Source organism: Strix aluco, chromosome 13 (assembly GCF_031877795.1).
Source record: "Strix aluco isolate bStrAlu1 chromosome 13, bStrAlu1.hap1, whole genome shotgun sequence".
Taxonomy (NCBI): Eukaryota; Metazoa; Chordata; class Aves; order Strigiformes; family Strigidae; genus Strix; species Strix aluco.
Window position 1 is genome coordinate 4,897,690 of NC_133943.1, and position 22,276 is coordinate 4,919,965.

The 22,276-nt window shown below is 41.1% G+C and overlaps 1 protein-coding gene across 1 annotated transcript in view; it reads left to right on the plus strand.

The window, feature by feature from the left end:
• SPOCK1 (SPARC (osteonectin), cwcv and kazal like domains proteoglycan 1) overlaps positions 1-22,276 on the plus strand; it is a 322,581-nt gene that overhangs the window by 237,206 nt on the left and 63,099 nt on the right. The window contains exon 6 of the mRNA XM_074838874.1: positions 18,560-18,674. Within this exon, the coding sequence (XP_074694975.1) occupies positions 18,560-18,674 (115 nt within the window). The remainder of the gene's footprint in view (positions 1-18,559; positions 18,675-22,276) is intronic.

Below are 22,276 nucleotides of genomic sequence, written 5' to 3' on the forward strand. Positions count from 1 at the left end.
CCTTGCTGTTGTTTAATTACTTCTGTGCAATTAGCAGGAAAGGTAGTCAGGATTTTGGGGGCACAAAGGCTATTGGTTAGGGCTGAAAATTGAGGCCTCAGAAGTGCCTAATACACCCCTACAAGGGTAATGCTGTGATCCCAGGGTTGTTTGCCACAGATTTGCTCTCTGATGTTGAAATATAGCCCAATGCCTGATTAGAAGTTTGTTAGTTTTTTTTTTAGTCAGCTTTCTCAGATTATTGCAATAAAGTATGAATAATACATGGTTTTAGATTATGTGATAGCTGTAATTCAGGAATGAAGGGATGAAAAACTCTTGTAGGTTTACAGGGGAAAGTGAATCGCACCTCTAGTGCGGTGATAAATTTGGCATTATTGTTATCTCAATTTCAGCTCCTTCTGTTGATTCCATGTATTTTTATTAGAGTAGTTTTCAGACCTAAATCATAACTGCATAGTAGTAGGTCATTTTGAGCAACACCCAGGCTAATCTGTGACTAAAGAACAGCAATTGTATTGGTTGGAAAAATCAAATGAGAAGAATTATTCACTTATTTGCCTGTGGAACAACCCCGTGGGTTGATGCAATAGAATATTTGAATGATAGTCAGCTATAGCTTCCTGGTATTTCAACCTTAAATATTCTCATTCGTTCTGGTCTTCTATTAGTTTGACTTACAGCATTTCTTTTCCATAAGTAGACAGTTACTGGAGAGTTGCTTTTTTTCTTATATCTAATCTAAAAATTGATTTAAAAATCTAGTTTTTGTCATTATTTCCATTTTCATTAATCAGAAGCCTTTTTAATTAATGTTTTTCTTTTGATGTACTATCATAAAGTTTCAGTGTTGTCAGTGGGAGAATGAGACCCCACGCAGCACAGAATGTGAAAGCTTTGAATAAGCCTGGTGATTCCCAAATAACTGTCTGCAGTGAGGCTTATAAACTTCTGTAGAAATGGCTTAGAAAAAAGCTTTCTTCATTATCACTGATTATCTCTACACTGACATGGTGAGTGAAACCCAGTCCAGCAGTGTCTAAAACTTTATCATCTAATTCTTCTTCAGAGAGGACACTGTGCAACTTTAGTATCAAATCTTTCAGTTTACCAGTAAATTGAATGACCCACTTAAAGATGCCTTTAGAAGAGAATCTGAGATGTGAGCTGACACAGAAACTCCAGTATCTTCTTTCCTTGGGCAAAAACTCTCAAGACTAAGCATACACTGTGCTTTAAGGGTGTCAGATTACTCTGTGGGATCTATTGCTTTGTTAATATGCTCAAGACATCATCTTTCACTACTATGAGAGCTGAGAGCACTGTCTGGATCTTTCTGTTCGTTGTTCACCTCTGGCTCCCTCATTTTACAGCTTTGGCTTTGGGCTGTATCCTGGGTTTGGGAGGAGAATCATTTGCCACCTCCCAAAATCTGATATTCTCCAAGCCTTGTGTTTCCTCTGTACCAACAGTCGTTTCCCTGCTTCTGGTCAGCTCCAGGATGCCACTGTTAGAAATTTAAAAAGCCAATCCTTTGACTTCACAGGCTCTTCCTGGATTCACTGTTTGTCTGTTTAGTGACTTTAGTTTCATCTCTGCATCCATGATTTTGGGAAGGTGAAGAGAAAGGCAAGGTCCTTTCCTATTCCTTCTTTCCTCTAATCAGCTGATCCCCTTGGTTTTGTGCTTTCTTTCCCCCCTTATCTTCAGTGGAGAGCTCTTCTGTCTCCACAGACAGAGCTCTCTGCACAGGCGCTGCCCCTGCCTCTCAGGAGCTGCACTAAGCACATGGGCACTTTCCTCGGTGCTAAATTCGCTTCAGAAAATCATCACTACTTCTACCCCCCCCCCCTTTTTTTTTTTTCCCATTTTATCCCAGGGCACGAGACACTCTGCCATGACACCAATACATTTTCTAATCCAGGCTTTGATATTTAATAGCCAAATGCTTCCTTGTCACTGAGCATTCCTTGTTTTGGGAGCGGGGAGGAGGCAGTGGGATGAGCCAAGCAGTCATGCATCGTTACACAGAGAATATGGTGTGGATATAAAAAGCAACAACGTATGCAGGGAAAGCATTTTCCTTAGTGTATCCAGGAGGCTAGGAAGGAAAGCCAGTTGTATAATTCATGTTAGGTGCCCTTGCTGCTGATCATGAATTTAGTCTTGATCTTGGCAAATCAGTCACACTTAGAGAGTGACAAGGAAATGTAGCACTGGTGACAGCCTGTATTGTGAATATTTTTAAGGTCTTGGCTAGAGTACAGTGCTAGCCCAAAATATAGGCTCAGGGCCTCACTAGACAGGCACTCTTGTCAGAGGCAATTGTGACAATCTAATCTTTCTTAAATTAAATGTTTTTCTACCCAGGGAGTTGTACAAATCAGTCATTTTCCCTCTGTTTCCAGCCATCAGCCTATGCCCTGCTTGGGGGATAGATTTCCATGGTGATCCCATGCACAGGGCTACAGCTGACTTCTGCCCACTGCTGTTGTCCCTCAGCATCTCTCCAACAGCACAGTTCACCCATTCTCATCTCATTTTCAAACTAAATGATCTAGATCACCTCCCCTCCTCACATCTTCAGGAGGGGAATCCTCCCTGCTGAGATGAGACAACCGAGAGACCAGGAGAACACTTAAAGGCAGTGAGGTTTTATCCATCTGGGTGGTCAGGCTGTGGTCAGAATGAGAGGGGACTAATGCCTTTCCCAAGGGATGGAGGCCAGTACTCACTGATATCCTCTGGACAGAAACCACATGCAGCTCTTTTTCAACTGCAAGAAATGGTTTCAAGGCTTAACAGTGACGTATTCCAGAAACTGGTTCCAAAAAAGCAGTCATCTTTGATGTCTAATTTGGTGAAGGTTCAGCAGTAATTTACAATATTATTATTATAGTCTGCAGGAAGAGTGATGTATTGCCATTTAGAAGGGTAATTTCTGAGTTCTTCTGAGGACGTGCAGGAATGCCTCAGACCTGTGAGGGGGGGAAAAAGGGAGGTTTTGTCTGGAGCATCGCAGCAGCGTGAACTGCCACGACCGGCATTGAGCCTCAGCCATTCGGGACGAACGTAACTTCCACGTAAATGGGGAATAGGTGCACATACCAGTAAATGGATAATTAACTGGTCAACAAAATGTACAGTATTAGACATGAGAGCTTTGCTGTGATATTCTATGAAGTAGCTTTTTCAAAGGGAGTTGCAAAAAAAAAAAAAATAAGAATACATCCCTTGCTGATGTAAAACAGTCCAAATATCAATGGTATATAACTGGCTATTTGATACTATGTGAAAAATACTGATTTATTATTTAGGTAAATCTTTTGATTCTTGAGCTATTTATATTTTAGGAAAAAATCTTAGCCTAATGGGCTGAATCCCCTTCAAAAGTGTAAATGCATTCTCCAAACGTTTTTCATAGACTTTTGTAGCGCGCAAAAATGAGTTCAAACTGCAGTTTTATTTAGGCTTCTATGGGGTTAAACTTCAGCAGCAATGTTCTTGTATTCTGTTTTGCTCAGTCCTATAATATTATGCAGAAGCTGGAATAGATGGCATTTTCCAGTTCAAATGGTCTACTAATATTTATGAGGTCATTGTACGTCTCATTGCAGGACATTGAACTTCTGAAGCCTTAGAGTTCTTTGGGAGATAACATCTAAGTTTTACTAATAAATTTCATTCATTCTTGATGAATTTATATTAGAGAACAATAAGATATATGCCACTAACATCTGCACAGTGACCAGCTGGAGAGTGGGAATATATTAATCCCAAGAATTAGTAATTTTGCTAGTGTCCAGATTATGACACCTGTTGCAGTTTTACGGTTTTCTTAATGTAAACTTGTTGGATTTTAATTTGGCCTGCTAACTGGAGAAAAACTGAGAAGTTTTGACTAGTTGCTATGACTCATTATGTGCAACTGTTAGCAAAAATAAGTGGAAAAATTATTTTACTTCTCTGAAAAACCTGTAGCATTAAGCTCTAAGGGTTGGAGTTTCTTACAGAATTTGTTGCTCATGGGCTTTTCCAACTTGAAATCATTTGTTTCCAGCCATTCCTTTTGCTAAGAGACAACAGTTCTATTTTTGTTATCAGATCTAGTGCCTCTCAATGCCAAGCAAGTTGGTGAAAGAAAACTGCATCTCCAGGTACAATCATGAGATTTACCAAGAGCCAGTTTTGTAATCTGAACCAATAAGTTTCTGTAGAAGGTTTGCTGTGTTGGTTGATTTATGTTTTTGGGTAAGCAGTGGATTCTGACAGGTGGCCTGTGGGCATCTGACATGGGGTCCACGAATTATTTGACTTGGTATAGGGTCCATGAACTACTTTGCTTAATCAAGATAGGTATGTAAGAAAAGCAAAGCTATTTTCAGGACGCTTAAAGTCATGTTCTAGTGGACTGAACTTCTACGAGCAGGTAAATAAAAGTCTGAAAGCCCCTGTGTTAGAATGTATGTTTAGTACTCTAATCTGGTTAATTGGGTGTTGTCATCTCTGTGGATTTAATTATCATCGCTCCCTTCCTACCAACCCATTAGATTGTTTGCTGGTGCAGAGCATTTGATATTTCCTGCTGCAGAATTGGCTGCACTTGGGCAGTAGTATGTGTTTATACCCTTATAAATACGCAGCACTTCGACTCCTTTGTAGATGAAAGGAGCTGTATAAATGGTAATTTCATTGCATAATTGTCTTACTGAATATTTTTCAAAAAATATTTAATAGCGTAGATGTAGTACATCAATACCAGTCAATTAAACTGCTTGGGGATCTTCTCTGAGGATTAACAAATGCTCTGAGAGCTGCCTGGTGTTTTTAGAACGTACAGTATTTCTCTCACAAAACCTACTTGAACATAGGTGCTCATGCCTTACCCTGTGTTGCACCAAGATTGCAACAACTTGTCACTAGAAATGCCCACAAGGTTATAAACTTTCTTGAGAAATGTAGTGCCTTGACCTGTAGTAAGTGTGAGAGTAAGAGCAGTGTATATTAATTGTAAAGGTTTTTTTATTTAGGAGGTGTGCATGGTGTAGAATATCAGATTAGAATAGTAAAAATGCTTCGACTTTAGAGGAGGTTCCTGAAGCCTTTAGATTTTTTTCCAACGTCCATGACCTTTTCTTCTGCTCCCTTAAGGACAGATGTTGAAGCTATTCAGATAGTCTTGCTGTTGAACTCACTGAAGTAGCAAAGCTGAAGTCAAACCTGTGTTGTAAACTAGAATTTTGTATTTCTTGTTATGCACTTCATTAAACCAGAGAGGGTTTTTTTAGATAAGCATTTGTCATCTCCATGTCAGATTTCTCAAAGAACATGGTGTATTAACAAGACATGTTTAATGCAGTCTTGACAGAAAGGTTAACAAGAATTCAGAAGGTGGCAGGGAGGGAAATAATATGTACTGCTCCAGGTAAAAACTGCGAGGAACGAGAATAAGTTGTAATTCAGCTTGTCTTAAACAGCAGTGTTTATTTGTTGTACAGTGAATGTAATTAAAAATGTTTTAAGCAATTCCCCCCTCCAGTAATAGACACTACTGTCTGTCAGTTCATACTGCAGTGGGACCTAGAAGGCGGGTGCCCACCGGGCTGAATTATTTTGCCAAAAATGTGTTTGACACAGCGTTCTTCTGCCCTGTGTACTTTGAAGGGAAAAGTATTTGTGCATCTGCCTGGTTCAGACTCTGTGGGATCAAGGTCACACGGCTGAGAAAGGCGGAGGGAAATGTGGAAATGAAGGCAAATGTCATGGTCACATCCTGATGAGAGTGGGTGCTGTGTTTTATGGCTACATGGCTTTCTCCCATCATTACCCTTGTTGAGGCAGTCCAGTTCCTCAGAGGACTGAGAAGGGGCAACAGGACACTGAGGCATGTGGCTTCCTTGCACTTAACCATGACACCTGCATATTTATATGGCTTGTGGAAAGTTCCAGGAAGTTCCCAGGCCTCCCTCTAAAGCTGCAACAATTTCCATTGAAGGAGATGATCAAAGCAAAAAAGCAACTGAGTTTGAGTAGCTCTCTGTTCTTGAGCTGTCTGTGGCTGGTTGATGATTTGCAGTATGCAATGAGTGCTTTTGCATTGAGCAAGAAAACACCCTTTGAAGAGAAGTCAGCAATAAGTAAGGATTGCAAATACAGTATTTGTTCCTTTTGGGAAAGCTACCAATCTTGATGATGGTAATCACAAGGCTCCTTTTCTAACTTGAAAAGAATCACAGTTGTGACTGCCAAATCAAACAAATTGGCATGTGATGGTCGGAACTTAAAAACCTATCAATTCCATACACTCCTCTGCCTACAGTTACCTTTGGCACTAAGGACAACCTGATTTAGTTCAGCTTGCCAGTTGTGCACTTTATATGTAAAGTCAATATTATTTTTAAAATCCTCCTTTCTGTAGCCAAAGTCAAAATAGGAGAAAACTCTGTAATTTACATGATGAATCATCTGCCAGAGTACAAGCATTGAAAGTTGTGTTCTTGACAGGAAGAGGAAGCAAGAAAATCTTAGAGTGTATTATGCCAACTCATAGGTAATTACACAAGCTTAAATAAAATTGTCATTTTGCACTAATTTAGTTACCTTGTTCCAAGCTCCATGCCTGCATTCAGTTAAAATGTAAAATTCCTTGTTCCAGGATCCAGATGATGCAGTATAAGATTATAAACCAAGGGGATTAGCTGGTTTTGGGTAACTGGCATGTAAGAGACTTGTACTCCAGGATCTTGTCGTTTATGCACAGGCAGAAGATGCACTAATGCTTGAGGTGCTTAAAAGTTGTGTTCCTAAGTGCTCTGACCTTCCTGAGAGGTGCCAACCTCTTACACAGGAAAAATTACTATTTTTTTTTTCAGTTTCAGAATTCATATTTTGAGCTTTTACGAGCAAACAGCTTATTTGAGCCATTTAAAACATCAAAGGAGGTGTTTCTTGGCTTGGGTACACCTTTAATTTGAAGCAGATTTATTAAAGGCCGAAACTGGATAATACTGCAAAAGGATTAGATGTGGTTACTTGATTTCTGAGCAAACAGACTAATTCTGCTGTCTTTATATGCGTGTCTTTCACAGTGAGTCCATTCACTGAGCATTGAACTGGGCCTGAGGTTTGGTTTTTTTCCTTTTTTTAATTTTTTGTTGTTTCTATTGTCGTCTTTAGAAATCAGAAGCATTGCTGAAAGCTTTAACTTCAAAGCTTAAGCAGCTTACTCTTCATTGGTTGCTATGCTCCAAAATACACTCCTGAAGCTTCTTTGCTAGTTCACTGCCAAATGTTTTGTTTCAGTGCCTCTTAGCATTGGGGCTTTCTGTTTGGCTTTTGTTGTGATTTGTTCTTTGCAAAATAAAAATTCCGAGAAGTCAATTAAAAAATAGGTTGGCATTCTTAGCACTTAAATCTTATTGCTATTCCGAGAGCAACTAGAGCAGTGGTACTGCAGAATGCTGTTTATTTTATATTAGTACTTACACTGCAGATTTGCTCTGTCTGTAAACAACAGGCAAAAACTCTCTCCGAGATATGAAAGTTCACTTGATACTGTGCATTTCATACATCAGTAACAAGGAATGAGCGCTGCTAGGGTCACATCATGGTCAGTGAAACCTGGGCAAACCTATTGTAAACGAGTTAATCTGATAGATTTGATGGGAAAGGAATGGGATTACTGTTCTGGAGAAGAGGATTGGCCTCCTGACATTTATTATCAAGGAACAGAAAAACTCAGACTGACCTTCACCTCTGGCATGGAAAGACAAAGTTTGCTTAGAATAAGATGACACAATTTATGAAAACCAAGCACGCATGTGGTAAAAGCTCACATTTCCACTTTTACAGAGGCACTTCAGGACTTGGTCATATGTTCAGCATATGACTGGTAGCACAGGTAAACTACTGAGTTTGGCATCTGTAGCTACTCACTGCACCACCAAGTTGTCAAACAAGCCAGGGTGGGCCTTCAGTGTATCTGTATCTTTTTTTCCCCCCACCATTTTTTTACTCATTCTAGAAACAAAAATGCAGTGAGTTTTAAGAAGTCATCGATAGCTAAGGATATATGAGCTCAGAAGCCCAGAGTACAGCACCTAGCTGGACCCTTGTTCTCTTCTCTCAGTCTCTCCTGGAAGCTCCCCAGACCCTTGTCCACGTGGGCTATGAGATGTTTCCAGATACTTCCTCCTTCTCCCGAATAATTTGATAACACAGGCCCTGGGAAGCACAAAACTTTGAGCATGACGTGCTAGTTTAAGTGTTACTCGTTACTTGTGGCAAGGTTGCTAGAGAAGACATAGGCAGGAGAGAACAAATTCAACGGACTAATTCACCAGTGTTTCAAGAGGTGAAGCAGGTATAGTATCAACTTTTCTTCAACTTTCATTTGTAAAAATACATCAGGGAAAGGGTTAAACTGTACTTCTGAACTGTGCACAGCCTGTACAGCCATAGCAGTCAGAATCTCATCCCTAATAACATGCTGTCAGATGCATCAGACACCTTAAAGTAACTGCAAATACAGGACCCTCACATAATGCCAATAGCCAACTCTTTGCTTTAGGCTCCTTATGTGCTGTAGTTCTCCTACAGAAGACATATGACTTTGCAGTTGCTGACGGTTGAGAGATTTCTGAGGTTAAGGTATTGCCGTCATACCAATTGCATAAAAGCCTGAAGGGATCATGCCTAGCCTTTAGGTAAACTTCAGGTAATGGACTCAAGTTGCACCAGGGAAGGTTTAGACTCGATATTAGGAAGCATTTCTTTCCAGAAGGGGTTGCTAGACACTGGAATGGGCTGCCCAGGGCAGGGGTGGAGTCCCCATCCCTGGAGGTGTTGAAGAGTCGGGTTGATCCAGCGCTGAGGGATCTGGTGGAGTTGAGAACTGTCAATGGTTGGACTAGATGATCTTCAAGGTCTTTTCCAACCTAGATGATTCTGTGATTCTTTATGGTGGTCACCAGATGCTGCTTTTTGCCCACATACGGACATGAGAATGACCGAGGAGACTGGTACAGTTGCATGGCATAGCTAAATTGCGCAGTTTAAAATGTCACTGCCTGGGCAGAAACGCTGTGCTTGGGGATCTGAATGTCTTGCATTGCATTCCCTCTGCCACATGCAGGCAGTTGTTTAGCTGGTAACTGCATTATCTGTATGTGCATAGAGCCACAGATCGTTACCTCTTGATTATGTTCACGTTATCTGATGTGTCGTCTCCTTGAGAGAAATTAAATAGCCTTTAGTAATTTGAAGCAAGTAAAAATGACAAATCATCATTCTCATGTGGTCAGTAAATGGCTACAGAACGAGAGTGCATCTCTGTTACATGGCAAGTACATTTCAAGCAGCGTTGATGGTTCCAAATCTCCAATTGTTTTCCTGTGATTTTCTTTACTTTTAAAGTAAAATGACTTTGGTCTATTAAAAAAAAATCAAGTAGCTTCTTTCCACTTTGAATAACGCTATTAGCAATGAACTCTCAGCTCATAATTATGAAGAGTTAGAATAGGGAATGATTTCACAGAGACAAAAGCAATATAATATATAGAGATAAAGGAAAGAAAACAAATGCAGAAGGAAAGTGATTTTTTAAAGACCACATCTTAGAATGTGGCAGACTAGTGTACTGAAAAGCAAAAACTCTCATGTGCAGCTAGAAAATGGTCATCATTAGTGGACTATCATGCAAATCCCACAGGAAGAAAAAGGAGTAGAGATTTAGCAACAGGAAATGCTTTTGTATGTGAATATAGAATATGGACTATATGATACATTTTTAATTTCTTTAAGCCAGCATTGCTGCGTACATTTGCATTTGGATTCTGCTCCTGTGAATATCCCTGACTAGAGAATTAGCATCTCCAAAGACAGTTCATAGCAGTAATTACCAGGCATAGTGCATGATTATGCCACGCAATGAAGCATCCTGCGGAGATCCCCAAATTAGTGCCAACCTGCGGCAGCGAGTCCCTGCGTGCAGGAGGCGGCTGGGGCGCAGAGCTGCGTCATCTCCCCGGCACCTCAGCTCCTCTGTTCGTGTACAAGGAACCAGCTCATGCAACCCAGGGGGTGGGCATGGCATTGGTGCTCGAAAATGAGCTGTAGAGTCACCAAAATCAAACCACAGTCTTAAAGCTCAGATTTCAGTCTGAGAATGTGATCCTGCTGGGGAGAGGACAAGTGTGTGCCTACCTTGCAGTAACCGTTGCATGATAACTAACAAGAGGTAGGATCAGAGGAGAGCAGGGTGGTTTGCAGGTTTAACACAGGCTGGTACTTTGTGTTAAATCTCAGGGAGGAGCGGGGATGGGTGGCTTTGACTCGACCATTCGTAGTAACAGAAGTGCTTTGTCTTCGATTGCCTTTTAACTTGTCTCAGTCTCTTCAGCCAGTGAAGGAGAAGTCGATATCAGCATTGCACAAATGTTTCCACTTATGAATTGACTCTTCTGTGCCAGGTTCCGGCCCTGCTTGGCCCCTGCTGCTCCAATAAGCACCTGAATGTCTTACAAGATGGTGAATCAACTGAGATATGTCCCGTTCCGTCCCCCTACACACCTTGGTCTAGGTATTTCCAGAACTGGCATCTAAATTACTTGTAAAAACAAATTAAATTTCTATATGACATGTTAGATTTTGGTGCCTAGAACTATTTCTTTTTTTGTTCACAAAATGGCAACCATTTGTTTTCATTGTTACACTGCATTAATAAATGGTCCCTTGAATGTCCTCTGCTTCCTGTATCCAGTGCTGTGACCTTATATGCCATATCATCTAGCTGATGCAATTAACTGCATTTTTTAAAAATTCCTGCTTCACATTTGGCTGACTGCCAGCTATTTCTCAGGGCGATTTGTTTGTATTAAACCAGAGTTTTGTCCTTCAGTGATCTGTCCAGAAGTACCTAAATTAGCTGATTTTGCTCTGTCCGTGAGGGCAGCTTGCAGTAGCACGAGTACATGATAATTTTCCTGGATTGCAGCCCTGCCATTCAAACACTGACAGGGTTCAACATGGCTACAAGCAGTTGCCCTACTAACTCTTCTGCTATCGGTTAGTTAGGGGAAATGGATCTTTTCTTTTTAAGTCTCTATTTCTTTCTTCTTTGGGTAGTTTTAACCGGCAGGATAACATTTAATGCAAAACTTTTGCCTACTTGGAGTCCAATTACAGATATGAAAGATCAACCAAGTGGTCCTTTAGAAACAAATTAATGGCAGAACACTTAGGAAACCCTGTTCTGACTGCAGTGTGGTCGTGTACTTTGCTCCGGAGTCTTGGCCTTAGCTGTGCCATTACCCTGGGTTGTCACGTCATGGGCTGCTGTCCCGAGAATTCACCATTGCCACACCTGCCCCCGCAGCTCTGCCACGCTCCTTTTCTCCCCCTTCTTCTCCTGGCCTGCACCCCATGGTCACAAGCTCTCTTTTAAGGATCTCTCATGCACTAATTTGAAGGCAAGAAAGACACATGAACTCTTCTTAGGAGCTGAATAGTCAGACTCTGTTTTCTAAAGCAACTCTTTTCACTTTAACTGATGAAAACAAGGAGTCCCTTCTGCTCTCCTCCTGCTGAGAAGTTGAAACCTATTTTAGAGAGGTGTGCACTGTTCTGATTATAGTGTGGAGCCACAAAATATGTAATTTATGCCATCCTGAATTGTATGATAGCTCCCTCTTGGAAATCAGCTCACTCTTTTCTGAAGGCCAGGCCAGGAACTGATTGTCTCTTCCTGGAAGATGAATCTTCTGTCTTTACAGTTGCTCTGGAGTTGCTAGTCACTTGGTTAAACTTACAAGTTTTTGACTCTTACAGGGTAACTTACTGATTGCATATGGCTGGGACCTAACAAAAAAAAAGGGCAGCTGAAAAATTTAAAAAAAAAAAAAGTGTTGTTACATTTTTAAAATCTTAAAATTGACAAGCTTAATTTTAGGGACCTGAGCCATGTGCTTGGAGCACTTGCAGTTGGCAATATTAATGATGTGACCTCCTGACTTAAAGAGTGATATTGAGAGATTGCCTGGGTCTCATGCTTTCCCTCTGCTCAGTGGTTAATTTTACCCTGAGGGCAAAGTCTTGCAGCTCTCCCTCATTAGAGCTGCAGGATTGCAGAGGGCAGAGCTGTGGAGTGTAGAGCAATTTGTGGTCCTCAGAGCTTTGCTGCATGAGACCTTTTGGTGTTACTGCATTCAGCTGCGTAAATCTGTTCAGCCTATTTAATATTAGTGCCTTGGAACCTGGGTCTCTTTCTTCTTGACCCCACACCTGGAAACTTTTCTCTTTTTCTAGCAGATGATGAACCACTAGCCTGTCAGCTAAGTGTGCAATGAGAGACTTCCTCAAGTATTTGTTGTTTACCTGAGATACAGTGAGGTCCTTCATGTCATTTCTTGCAGAAAGGGCAATTTCTGAGCCAGTCAGCTATAACATCTGCTTCAAAGCTACAACTAGCACACATTTTTAAAGTGGCTCAACACGTATTTACACAATAGATTGTTTGTGTTAATTAGTGGTTCCACCACTGGTATGCAGGCATAACTCCCATTAATATCAGCAGCATCTATGTATTCTCATAAGGAGAACAGAGCTCCTAATTAGAACACCAGGTTTTTAAGATATCTTTCTACAGCTTTTATTGCAAAGATAAAGTGCCGTATGTTTGCCTGGTAGCTATTCTAATAGAAAACAAATGATTTTATTTTTTTTTTCCCCAGCCTCCCCTTTATTTTTATTGCAATAACATAAGCCAGTCCCATCCCAGAGCAGAGCATATGCAGGGCAGGAAGCCCTGCTGTAGGGAGCTTACCCGTCAAGCAGAAAGAACAGCAAGTGCGTGCCCAGAGAAATGAGATGACTGTACTATCTAGCTAAAATGCTAGTCTGGCCATAGAATAACCGCTTTCATCAACATAAAGCCTACCCAAGTGGTCAGTCCTGGGGTCAGAGCATGATCCATATTTTCAGTGCCCACTCTGAGGCTTGGAGCTCTGTTGCCCAGTCCCAGTGCAGCCCCTTTCCTCCTCCAGAGCCCAGGGCAGTGAGGCCTGGGCAAGGCTCTGGTTTGCAGAGCAGCAAAGAGGTGGCAGAACTGCACAGCAGGGAGGAGGAGTGCTAAGGGACCACACAACCCTGTCACATAGCCCAAAACTTGAGATTCGTGTCAGGTCTTCGCATTAGTGTCTGACTTTTTACAAACGTGAATTCACATGGTTGACTTTGCTGTCTCCCAGCTGCCCAACTGGGCAGTGGTTTTCAGGATTTCAGGTTTTACAGAGCCTAAAAAATTTGCAGAATTCCCATTAAAACTTTTAAACGTACATGTTCAGCAGGATGCAATGGGAGTGCACCATATGACATTTCTTTTGGAATTTGAGTAAAAGATACTGAACCTTTTTTTTATTGTTCCAAGTTTAGAAAAAAAAAAAGTCTTTTGGTCTGAGTGTATTCCAAATATAGTAATTTTTCTTCCATCTGATGAAAACTGGAAACAGAGGCTTATAAAAAAAATACTGATAAGAGTCCTAGCTAAGGAAGCAATGGCAGGCACTGCTCTAAAGGATGTAAACAAACAACCCCTCTCAAATGGGTATTTGAATTCCAATGGATTCTAATTATCTGCTAAGACAGATAGGTGCAAAAAGCTAGTGATATAAAGAAACTCTGGACTTAAAAATATATATGCTGTAATTTCAGGAAGTTTTAGCTTCTGCTGGTGGTAGGTACTGAGTAAAAGATAAGGTAGAAAATAATGAGCTTTTGTTATTTGTATCTGAAGTTTAGAAGAGACATATTGTGAGTGAACAAAAGATGCACCATAAAACAAACACTGCACTGAAATAATTCTTGGTAGAAATGTAAAAAGCTGCAGGGTGCTAAAGAAGATGCAACATCTTCCAGGCAAAAGCACTGTTCAACAATAGAGTTTTAGAGACACTGCTATGAGTAAGATGTAATATTTCAGGTATTTAACATACATTCTAATTAGTGTACTATAAAATTTAACCTCCTATTCCAATTTTCAGTCTTTTGAGAAAGAGACTTCACGGTAGTTTATCTTCATCATGTATATTGTCTGCTAATTTGTACATACTCCCACCATCAAAAATAAGCTGCTCTCCTTTTTCCTTCACGTTTTCAATTAATGACAGAAGCAATGGAAGTTTGGAAGCTAACATTTTCTTTTTTTATTAGCATAACTACAAGAAATTTGAAATTATAGATTTTGTATTATGAATTCTATGCATTTTATGATTTTATACCAAATCAGGGTCTTGGAGAGTCTCCCCTCTGCTGAACCCTGGATAAAGTGTGCTCTCTTCTCATCCCCTTCCATGGCGTTTGTTATCGAGGCTGTGAGATCACCAGGATACTCAGCCTGTGCGAAACGCTCTGTCCTCTCTGTGGCCCTACGAGCAGGAGCAACGTTAGGCACGTGCTCTGTGCCAGGCCATCTGGGGCACCTGCAGCAGATTCTCAATTACATCTGCGTTCCCAGCGAAGGGTGCTGTCAGGGCTAGGATCTGACAGTATTCACCCTATAGATTGTAATTAGAATCACAATGAAGAAATGCACGATGTCATTATGGAGTGAGCTGCCAGTCTTCATCCCAGCACGTGTAGTTAATGCATCGAATGTCATCGGTGTGCGCTGTCCGTCTCTGCTGTTGGGCACATTTATTGTTGCAGCGTTCCCCTCCGCTCTCCTGCGCTGGCAGGGGAGCGTTAGCTGAGCTCAGCAGGGACCGGCTGGGTGTCTGCTGGTGGAAGGAGTAGCTGCCCAAGCTGCTGTCTCACCTGGAGCGGACTGGCTGCTGGAGGCGGTTTCGGCTCTACAGCAGAGCCGGGAGGCAGCTCATCCAGCCCCCCCGTACGGATGCACCCCATGGCCAGCAGCCGCCTGTGTGCCTGAGCGCTGCTGTCCCCTCTGCCACCCCACTCCTATTTAAGCAAATACGTGAGTTCTTTGCATCAGGATGCAAAGCTCTTCAAGGCATTAATGTGGTCTGGAGGCTGTACTAAGCTGTCCACGTAGACATTCATTAGTCAAATATACACCCTTGTGTAAAAGGTCATAGTAACTTATTCAACAACATTACCTACGTGCAGGTTAGATCAAAACCTGGCTGCCAAAAGTTGAAAGCCAGTATAAAGACAGAGATACGCTGTTTTATTACATCATTAAAGAAATATCTAGCTTCTACTCTAGCAGGGACTACAGGCTGGAGACTGACAGACAAGAATAAAATAGCTGGGAATAAATTTTATGTAGCTATTTTCTTTCTCCCTCAAATGTGAATGCTTATGCAAAACACATTGCTGTAGATTCACTGACAATAAAGAGGGAATCATTATACGAGTAGTGGATTCTCAAGGGAACACTTTAGCCAAAACACACTCTGCAATAATTTCCCACATCTTAGTTGAATAAATTAATTTATGAATTTTCCATGAATATGTTCAACCGTTTCTCCCCTCATATATTTTATTGATCTCCATATACATTTAGCAACAAATAACAGAGCTGCTTTTCCATTTGCAGTAAAATAGTTTAGAGATGTTTATGTGGGCCTTGGGGTTCGTAGTAAATAAATGCAGTTCAAACACCAGGGAGGTAGCAGAGAAACATGAAGCTTGGCAGGACCCAGGGAGTACTGCTAGGAAAAATGCTCAGCAGAGTCAGGGCATATCCAGTCATACCACCAGTGTGATGGGTTCCCCAAAATCAAAGGGACAAGCCCCAAACTGTGGGGCTGCTCCCAGTGAGTCCTGCGTAGAATCGCTGCAAGGAGCTTCCTGGCTTCTGTCTGCAAAAATTGCAATGTGCTTTAGGTGCTAAAGACTGATAGATTGGATCTGTCTTGTGTATCTTTTTATTTTCATGTGAGAAGGAGGTGAGGATGGCAAAAGGAAAGAGGGTATTTGATTTTTCTCCACAAAAAGAGAAATGCAGTGTCCATGGTCTGGGGAAAACCAACAGACTCCTTCTAGACTGTAGATTCAGTGGCAGAGGTGTAAATTTATTCACATGTGACTGCACCATTGTGATCTTGAAGTTTAGGTCTCCTTGCCCTGTGCATTCAGACCACAGAGACAGCCCTTTTCAAGTAGTTTCTTTTTTTTTTTATTTGCTTTGAGCTTTTTGGTTGTAATTTTTATCAATCTTAAGGAAAGCTGAGGAAAAACTTGCCATGCTGTTTCCAAGTGTAAAGCTTGTTCTTTCTTAACTTCATATAATAATGGGCTTGAAATAGGCCTTACCATCTTAAAGGTGGTATTTGAAGTATAATTGCTAATGCTTAGATACAGAATTGATGTTTATTATGCATAATAAAATATGTAACTAATTGATGTTCTGTAAGGGATTAAATGATCAGCTCCAGCTGCAGGAAGAAGATTTATGTCTGTGTTCTCAATAACATATTGACTGTCAGAACACGCCACAGAAAGAGTCGTAGCCTCCAGGACTGTGTGCTCAGAGAGTGCTCCCCTTTCTCCGGTTCTCCTTCCTTCTGATGTGCTGCCTTTTGTGTTTGTGTTCTGTCCAAACAGCATAGATTAAGCAACTGTATTTATGGAGCAAACAGACGAAAAATAAGTACTTACATTCCCTTCAGTCTTGCAAGAAATTAGAATAAAGTACAAGCTAAGCTTGCATGCGTTTGTTGTGGCCATGCATTTTCTAGATCAGAAGGGTAGAACATCACGCAGAGCATGCAACCACCACAGTGCGTTGAAGTTCAGAATGGCCGGGAGATAATGTCAGCAGAAGAGGATGTAGGCACAGGGTAATGGTCTCCTGCTGCTAGATTAAAGCCTGGGCAAAGATGAGCCCTTTTAACAAAAACAAACAGAGGCAAAGCCAAGATATTTGCAGTACTTTCAAAGCAGGAGGTATTTATCTTGTAACAACATCCTGTTCTGTTCTCTTGGCTTCCACTGCATCAAAATAACAGAAGATGATGCTGTGATTTTTGTCAGTGGCTGTTGCTAGATGAGCTCCAGTTGCCCACTGCACCCTCACTGGGTAACACCATGGTCTGATTCTGGGTGTCCTTCTGCCTTCAAAAGAGCCGCACATTTCCAAATGCGTTGTGTCGCACTCTGTAAGCACGCTGGCCTACTTTTAAATGGAAAAGAATGAATCTATAATAAAACTCTGACATATCAAAGGGATTTTACAGCCCCGCATTCCCGATTTCCCCTGGCGGGAGGCAGTCTCCGCGGGGAGGAGCGCCAGCCTCAGCGCTGCAGGCAAAGCTCCTCCTTGCGTTAAAAGCCCTCAGATTCTGATCTGGTAAAATCAGTGCTTGAAGCAGACAAAAAATGGAACTCAATTCAGTTCATTAGGTATCAAGCCAAAGAGAACACCTCGCACATTTTTCTTCCTGCTTCTATGCGCTGTTTTCTTTTACTCCATTTTATTAGTATATTAGTTCACTTTCCAGCAACTGTGCTGCTGGGCACAGTCTGGGGAAAATGTCCTTGGGGCAGTAACTGCAGAGAGGACAACTACACAGGCACAAAGCTCTTAGAGGAAAGTCAGCGCTGAAATATATGTACTGCAAACAGCAAAGGCTATGAATAGTCACTATGTTATAAATCAGGGCTTTTTAACTAGCAGACTTTTGCAATATTAATTCTCTTGAGTTATCTCATTCATCCAATACTGCACATGTCCTCTGTCCTAAATGGTTTGAACGTGGTGACTGTCAAGAGGTGCTGTAAATCCCATCTGCTGAGGTTTTAGGGAAGGGAAAGGAACAAGTAACAATAGGCAGATATAGGGAACTATACTGTACTGCTCATGGTTTAATCTTCACTCTTCACTTTTATGATTTTGTTGTATTTCTGGAGTTGATTGCTTGATGGATGGCTACTTTTAGGAACAGTGCTGTTAACTGTTAAGGCAATTTATAGTTATTGGTAGGAGTCATTTAAAATGTCCTCCTTGTTCAGAGAAGCTGACATGTTGAAGGACCAGTCTCATCAGCTGATGAGCTGATTTCTTTCAGTTCTCACTATTGTGAGGATTGGTGTGTTTTCATGCACGTTATTCAGACCAAATCCATAGCTTGCAGTGGAACTTGAGAGCTCCCAGCTCCTCAAAAGACCAGACTAATAAATCAGTAGTGGAAACAGGTGATAGATGGCATGATTTCACACTGAAACATGGTAGGAAACACATGGGATTCTGGAGGGTTGTATTTTCTTCCCAGCTTTGCCACTGATCTCTTAGGTGACCTGGAAGAAATTGTTTTAACTTTCTATGGAGCAGATTCCATATATTTAAGCAGGGAATAATAGCAACACTTTACGAGGCACGTTTAGAAGTGTCATGCAAAACTCTGCATAGGAAGTAGCTATTATTGTTGTTATCTGTAATAATAAAAACAATGGCATTTTCAATAGAGACTGAAGTTTTGCAATCTGTCCAATGCCATTACTGCTAAATGCAATTTCTCATTTAATCCACAGCTGCTGCTTTTATATCTCATCCTAATTCAAAATGTATTCTTGTTTTGGTTTTTTTTTTTTATGATTCTAGTGCAAGTTGGAGTTTCATGCATGTACTTCTGGCAAAACCATCACAGTTCGATGCGAAGGGCCCTGCCCCTGCCTTCCAGGACCTGAAAGTTCAAAACACAAGACGGAGAAGACTGGTGAGTTGAGTTATTCATGGAATTATAGCAGATTAATTGGTTCCTGCTATGGTCTTAGAAAAATGTAAGACAGACATTTCTTAACTATTTGATTTTATATGTAATGCTTTCTGAGAAAAAGCTAAGGTACAACTAATCCTTTTCTAAACATGTAGTGCTTTCAAACATCTTAACTACTGCAAAACTAACACCCACTTGATAGGAAAACTAAGTTCTGGCTAATGATTCTAATTTCTGACTGAAAATATTTTGACTGAAAATATTGAATCATCATAAAAGAAGATAGAAAAGAAGAAAATACTACTTGATGGTTCATTACTTTGTAAGTTAAAAAAAATAATCAACAGCCTGTGTGTTAACCAAAATGTCATTTAAAGTCACATATATATTTCATGGGCTCTGAATTATCATTTTAATCTTAATTGTTACTAACATTATCATTAGAAGTCACATATATATTAGGTATAAGTATCTGTATTTATATATTAAATTGTTTCAACAACAAACTCATTGCAAATGATGTTATGTAAAACTGAAGCTTGGAGTCTCAGCACAAATGGCCATTTTCCCTGCCAGCTCTCCGGTGAGTTCTCTATTTAGGTCAAAAAGCCTGGTGAGCTACTTCACTCCCCCAGGTATTTTCCAAGGAAGTAAACACAAGCTGTCTCAGAGTGACCTCATCCAAAGGGAATTAGTTCTTGCAAAAGAGACTGACTAAAAGCAGATGTCTAGCAGCAGGGCAAGTGCCACAGCCAGATTCTGTCTAAGAGTTTCCACCCTGCTATGGGGAAAGCCCTTTGGAAGGGAAAAGAGCTGTTACTCGTGGCTGTGGTTTCTTGATATGAGTGCAGATGTGCTGGTGACAGCATTTGTGGCAAAGTTGGTCTGGTTTTAAGGACAGGGTTGTCTGTCCTCTCTTAGGAGGAATGCTAAGAGGGTTAACTCACCGACAGCTGCTGGGCTCTGGTCTGTATTAGTCGCTCACAGACCCTCACTTATGCAGTGAAATACATCTATTTGCCTTGTGCACCACATGGAGTATAAAAAAGATGAAGCTTTAACAATGGTTTCTTTGACCCTGTGGTGGTTTGACCTTGGCTAAATGCCAGGTACCCACCAAGTCGCTCTATCACTTCCCCCCCCTTCCCCTTTTTTTCTCAACAGGGCAAAGAGGAGAAAGAAAATAAGATAGGAAAAAAAAACAACCCTTGTGGGTAAAACAGCAGTAGTTTTAATATAAGCAAAGCGAAGCAAAGGTCCGCGCGCGGAAGCAAAAAAAAAAGAAAACAGGTTTATTCTCTACTTCCCATGAACAGGCGATGTCGGGCCTTCTCAGGAAGCAGGGCTCCAACACGCCTAGTGGTTGCCTCGGAGGACCAAGGGTGACCCCACCCCTTCCTCCTTTCTCCCAGCTTTATACTGAGCAGACGTCATATGGTCTGGAATATCCCTTTGGTCAGTTGGGGTCAGCTGTCCTGGTTGTGTCCCCTCCCAAGATCTTGCCCACCCCGTCCCACTGTGGGGGGGGAAATGTTGGAAAGAGCCTTGGTGCTGTGTAAGCACCACTCAGCAGTAGCCACAACACCAGGGTGCTATCAACACCCTGCCAGCTCCCAACATAAAACACAGCACCATGAGGGCTGCTACAGGGGAAAACCGATTCTGGCTCAGCCAGACCCGGTACAGACCCAAAATATTTGAGAACCTCTCTCCACTCTTACTCCTCCCCTCTATGGACACATTCTGACAGTAGCAGGCACAGAAACAGGAAAAACAAGTTTAAGCAACACTTTCTCTGGTTGGTGCAGGCCCTGTTGCTTCAGCTGAAAACACTGATGATCCTACTTCCACACACCCTGTCCTCTAGCACAGCATCAGTTTTCACATTAGGTCTCCATCCACTTTCTAGAACAAGAAGTGATTCTCCAGCGTAGATTTTGAAAATCCAGGTTTATTCCATTTTTTGCAAATCACAGACATTTTTCTGCATAGCTATCAAACTTAGATGAAGTATTTTAGATGGCAAGGTTCTGAAATCAATATATAACTGTAGTATTGCTTTATGTGGCTTGAATCTTTTGGTTACAGTATACCCACTGATAAATTGCCTTATTCATATTTTCTATTTCTTGTAGCCCTTATCAGGCTACAAGAAATATTTCTTTTTCTTTGCCCTTTCTATTTCTTTGCCCTTATCAGAAAGAGTATCAGATTAATAAATCTTCAGTGACATTTTAAGCTTACAGTTTCATTCACACGAGAGAAAAAAGATTCTAATAACCCTTATCTTGATAAATGCAATTTGACAGGGTATATGTATTCTGAAACCCAGGCTTTTGTTTTGCTTGACTCAAAACTTTAACTCCAGCCAACAAAGCATTAATTTAATGGATTGGGTGATCTGCAGAGCAACTTTCCTGAAGGCTTTTTCAACAGGCCAAACTTGAGCTAACAGTACTCCTGCCATTGCCCTGGTGACAAGGATGTTAAATGCCTCGATTCTGCCATCTTCAGTGTGGCAGCGCTCTGTCCCCTTGGAAGTGCACGTTTACCTGGGAAATAAGGGAAATTGTTGCCACGTGTGTATGGAAACATTCAAAACACTGAAGACACTAGTCATCTCCTGCATCAACCGTATGCAAAGAAACTGCTCATGAGCCTGATAATAGTGTTTTAAGCAAAATACTTGTACAGACATGGGAGTGATTGTGTGTATATATATGTATATGCAAAAAAAACGATAGCAGTATAATATTTTGCTTTATCACTGTTTCTTTCTGGGGTTAGGTGCTGAAATGCCCACAAAATGATTTGGTATTGAGAATCAAATAATCAAAGCGGCTTTCTAACTTGCTTTATTTTAAATTTTCTTCTGGATCTTTGAATGTGCCAGTTAAAGACTTCCTTTAACTTCCTCAGTCTCCTTTCTTCAGACAGGCTCTTCAGTTGACCCACTGAGTACAACGGAGTCTCAATCTGAGTATTTCAGTTTGTCAGTCTTTTAATGAAGAGCTCCCAGGAATTTCCATGAGAAAACACGAGTAAATTCTATATACTGGGTGATCTTTAAGGTCCCTTCCAACCCAAACCATTCTATGATTCTATGAAATTTTACCCTGGTGCAGAATTAGCAGCATCTGAAAAGGGATTTGGTATTGTGTGTGTCTGCCCTTTACAGCCTGGAAGCCAGCCAGTTTTCCTTAGGTTTATAAAAGAATAATGAATTCTAGTTGCTGACTACAAAAAATTGCCATAGCACGGCCTTTCGTAAGATTCCTTTATTTGCTCAACAAGTAGTGTCACCTAGCTTTGGAGAAACAAGCCCTGACTAGTATCTGAGGTGACGTGTGAGATGTACAAGGCAGTTCCGTGGCAGAGCGTGGCAGTGCCCTAAAGCCTGGTCACGGCTGCACTTGAGTCTCCAGACCTCTCACTCTGGAGCCTTCTGACCAGCATTTTGGTTACTTAGTACCTTAGTGTTCTCTCTAGTCTTCACACAAAATTATTTTATTTTCCTCATGTGGTACAATAGTATTGTTAATATTGGTGAATTGGTATAAAAATCAGTAGTTTGATTTCTCATATAAAAAAATTACATGAAA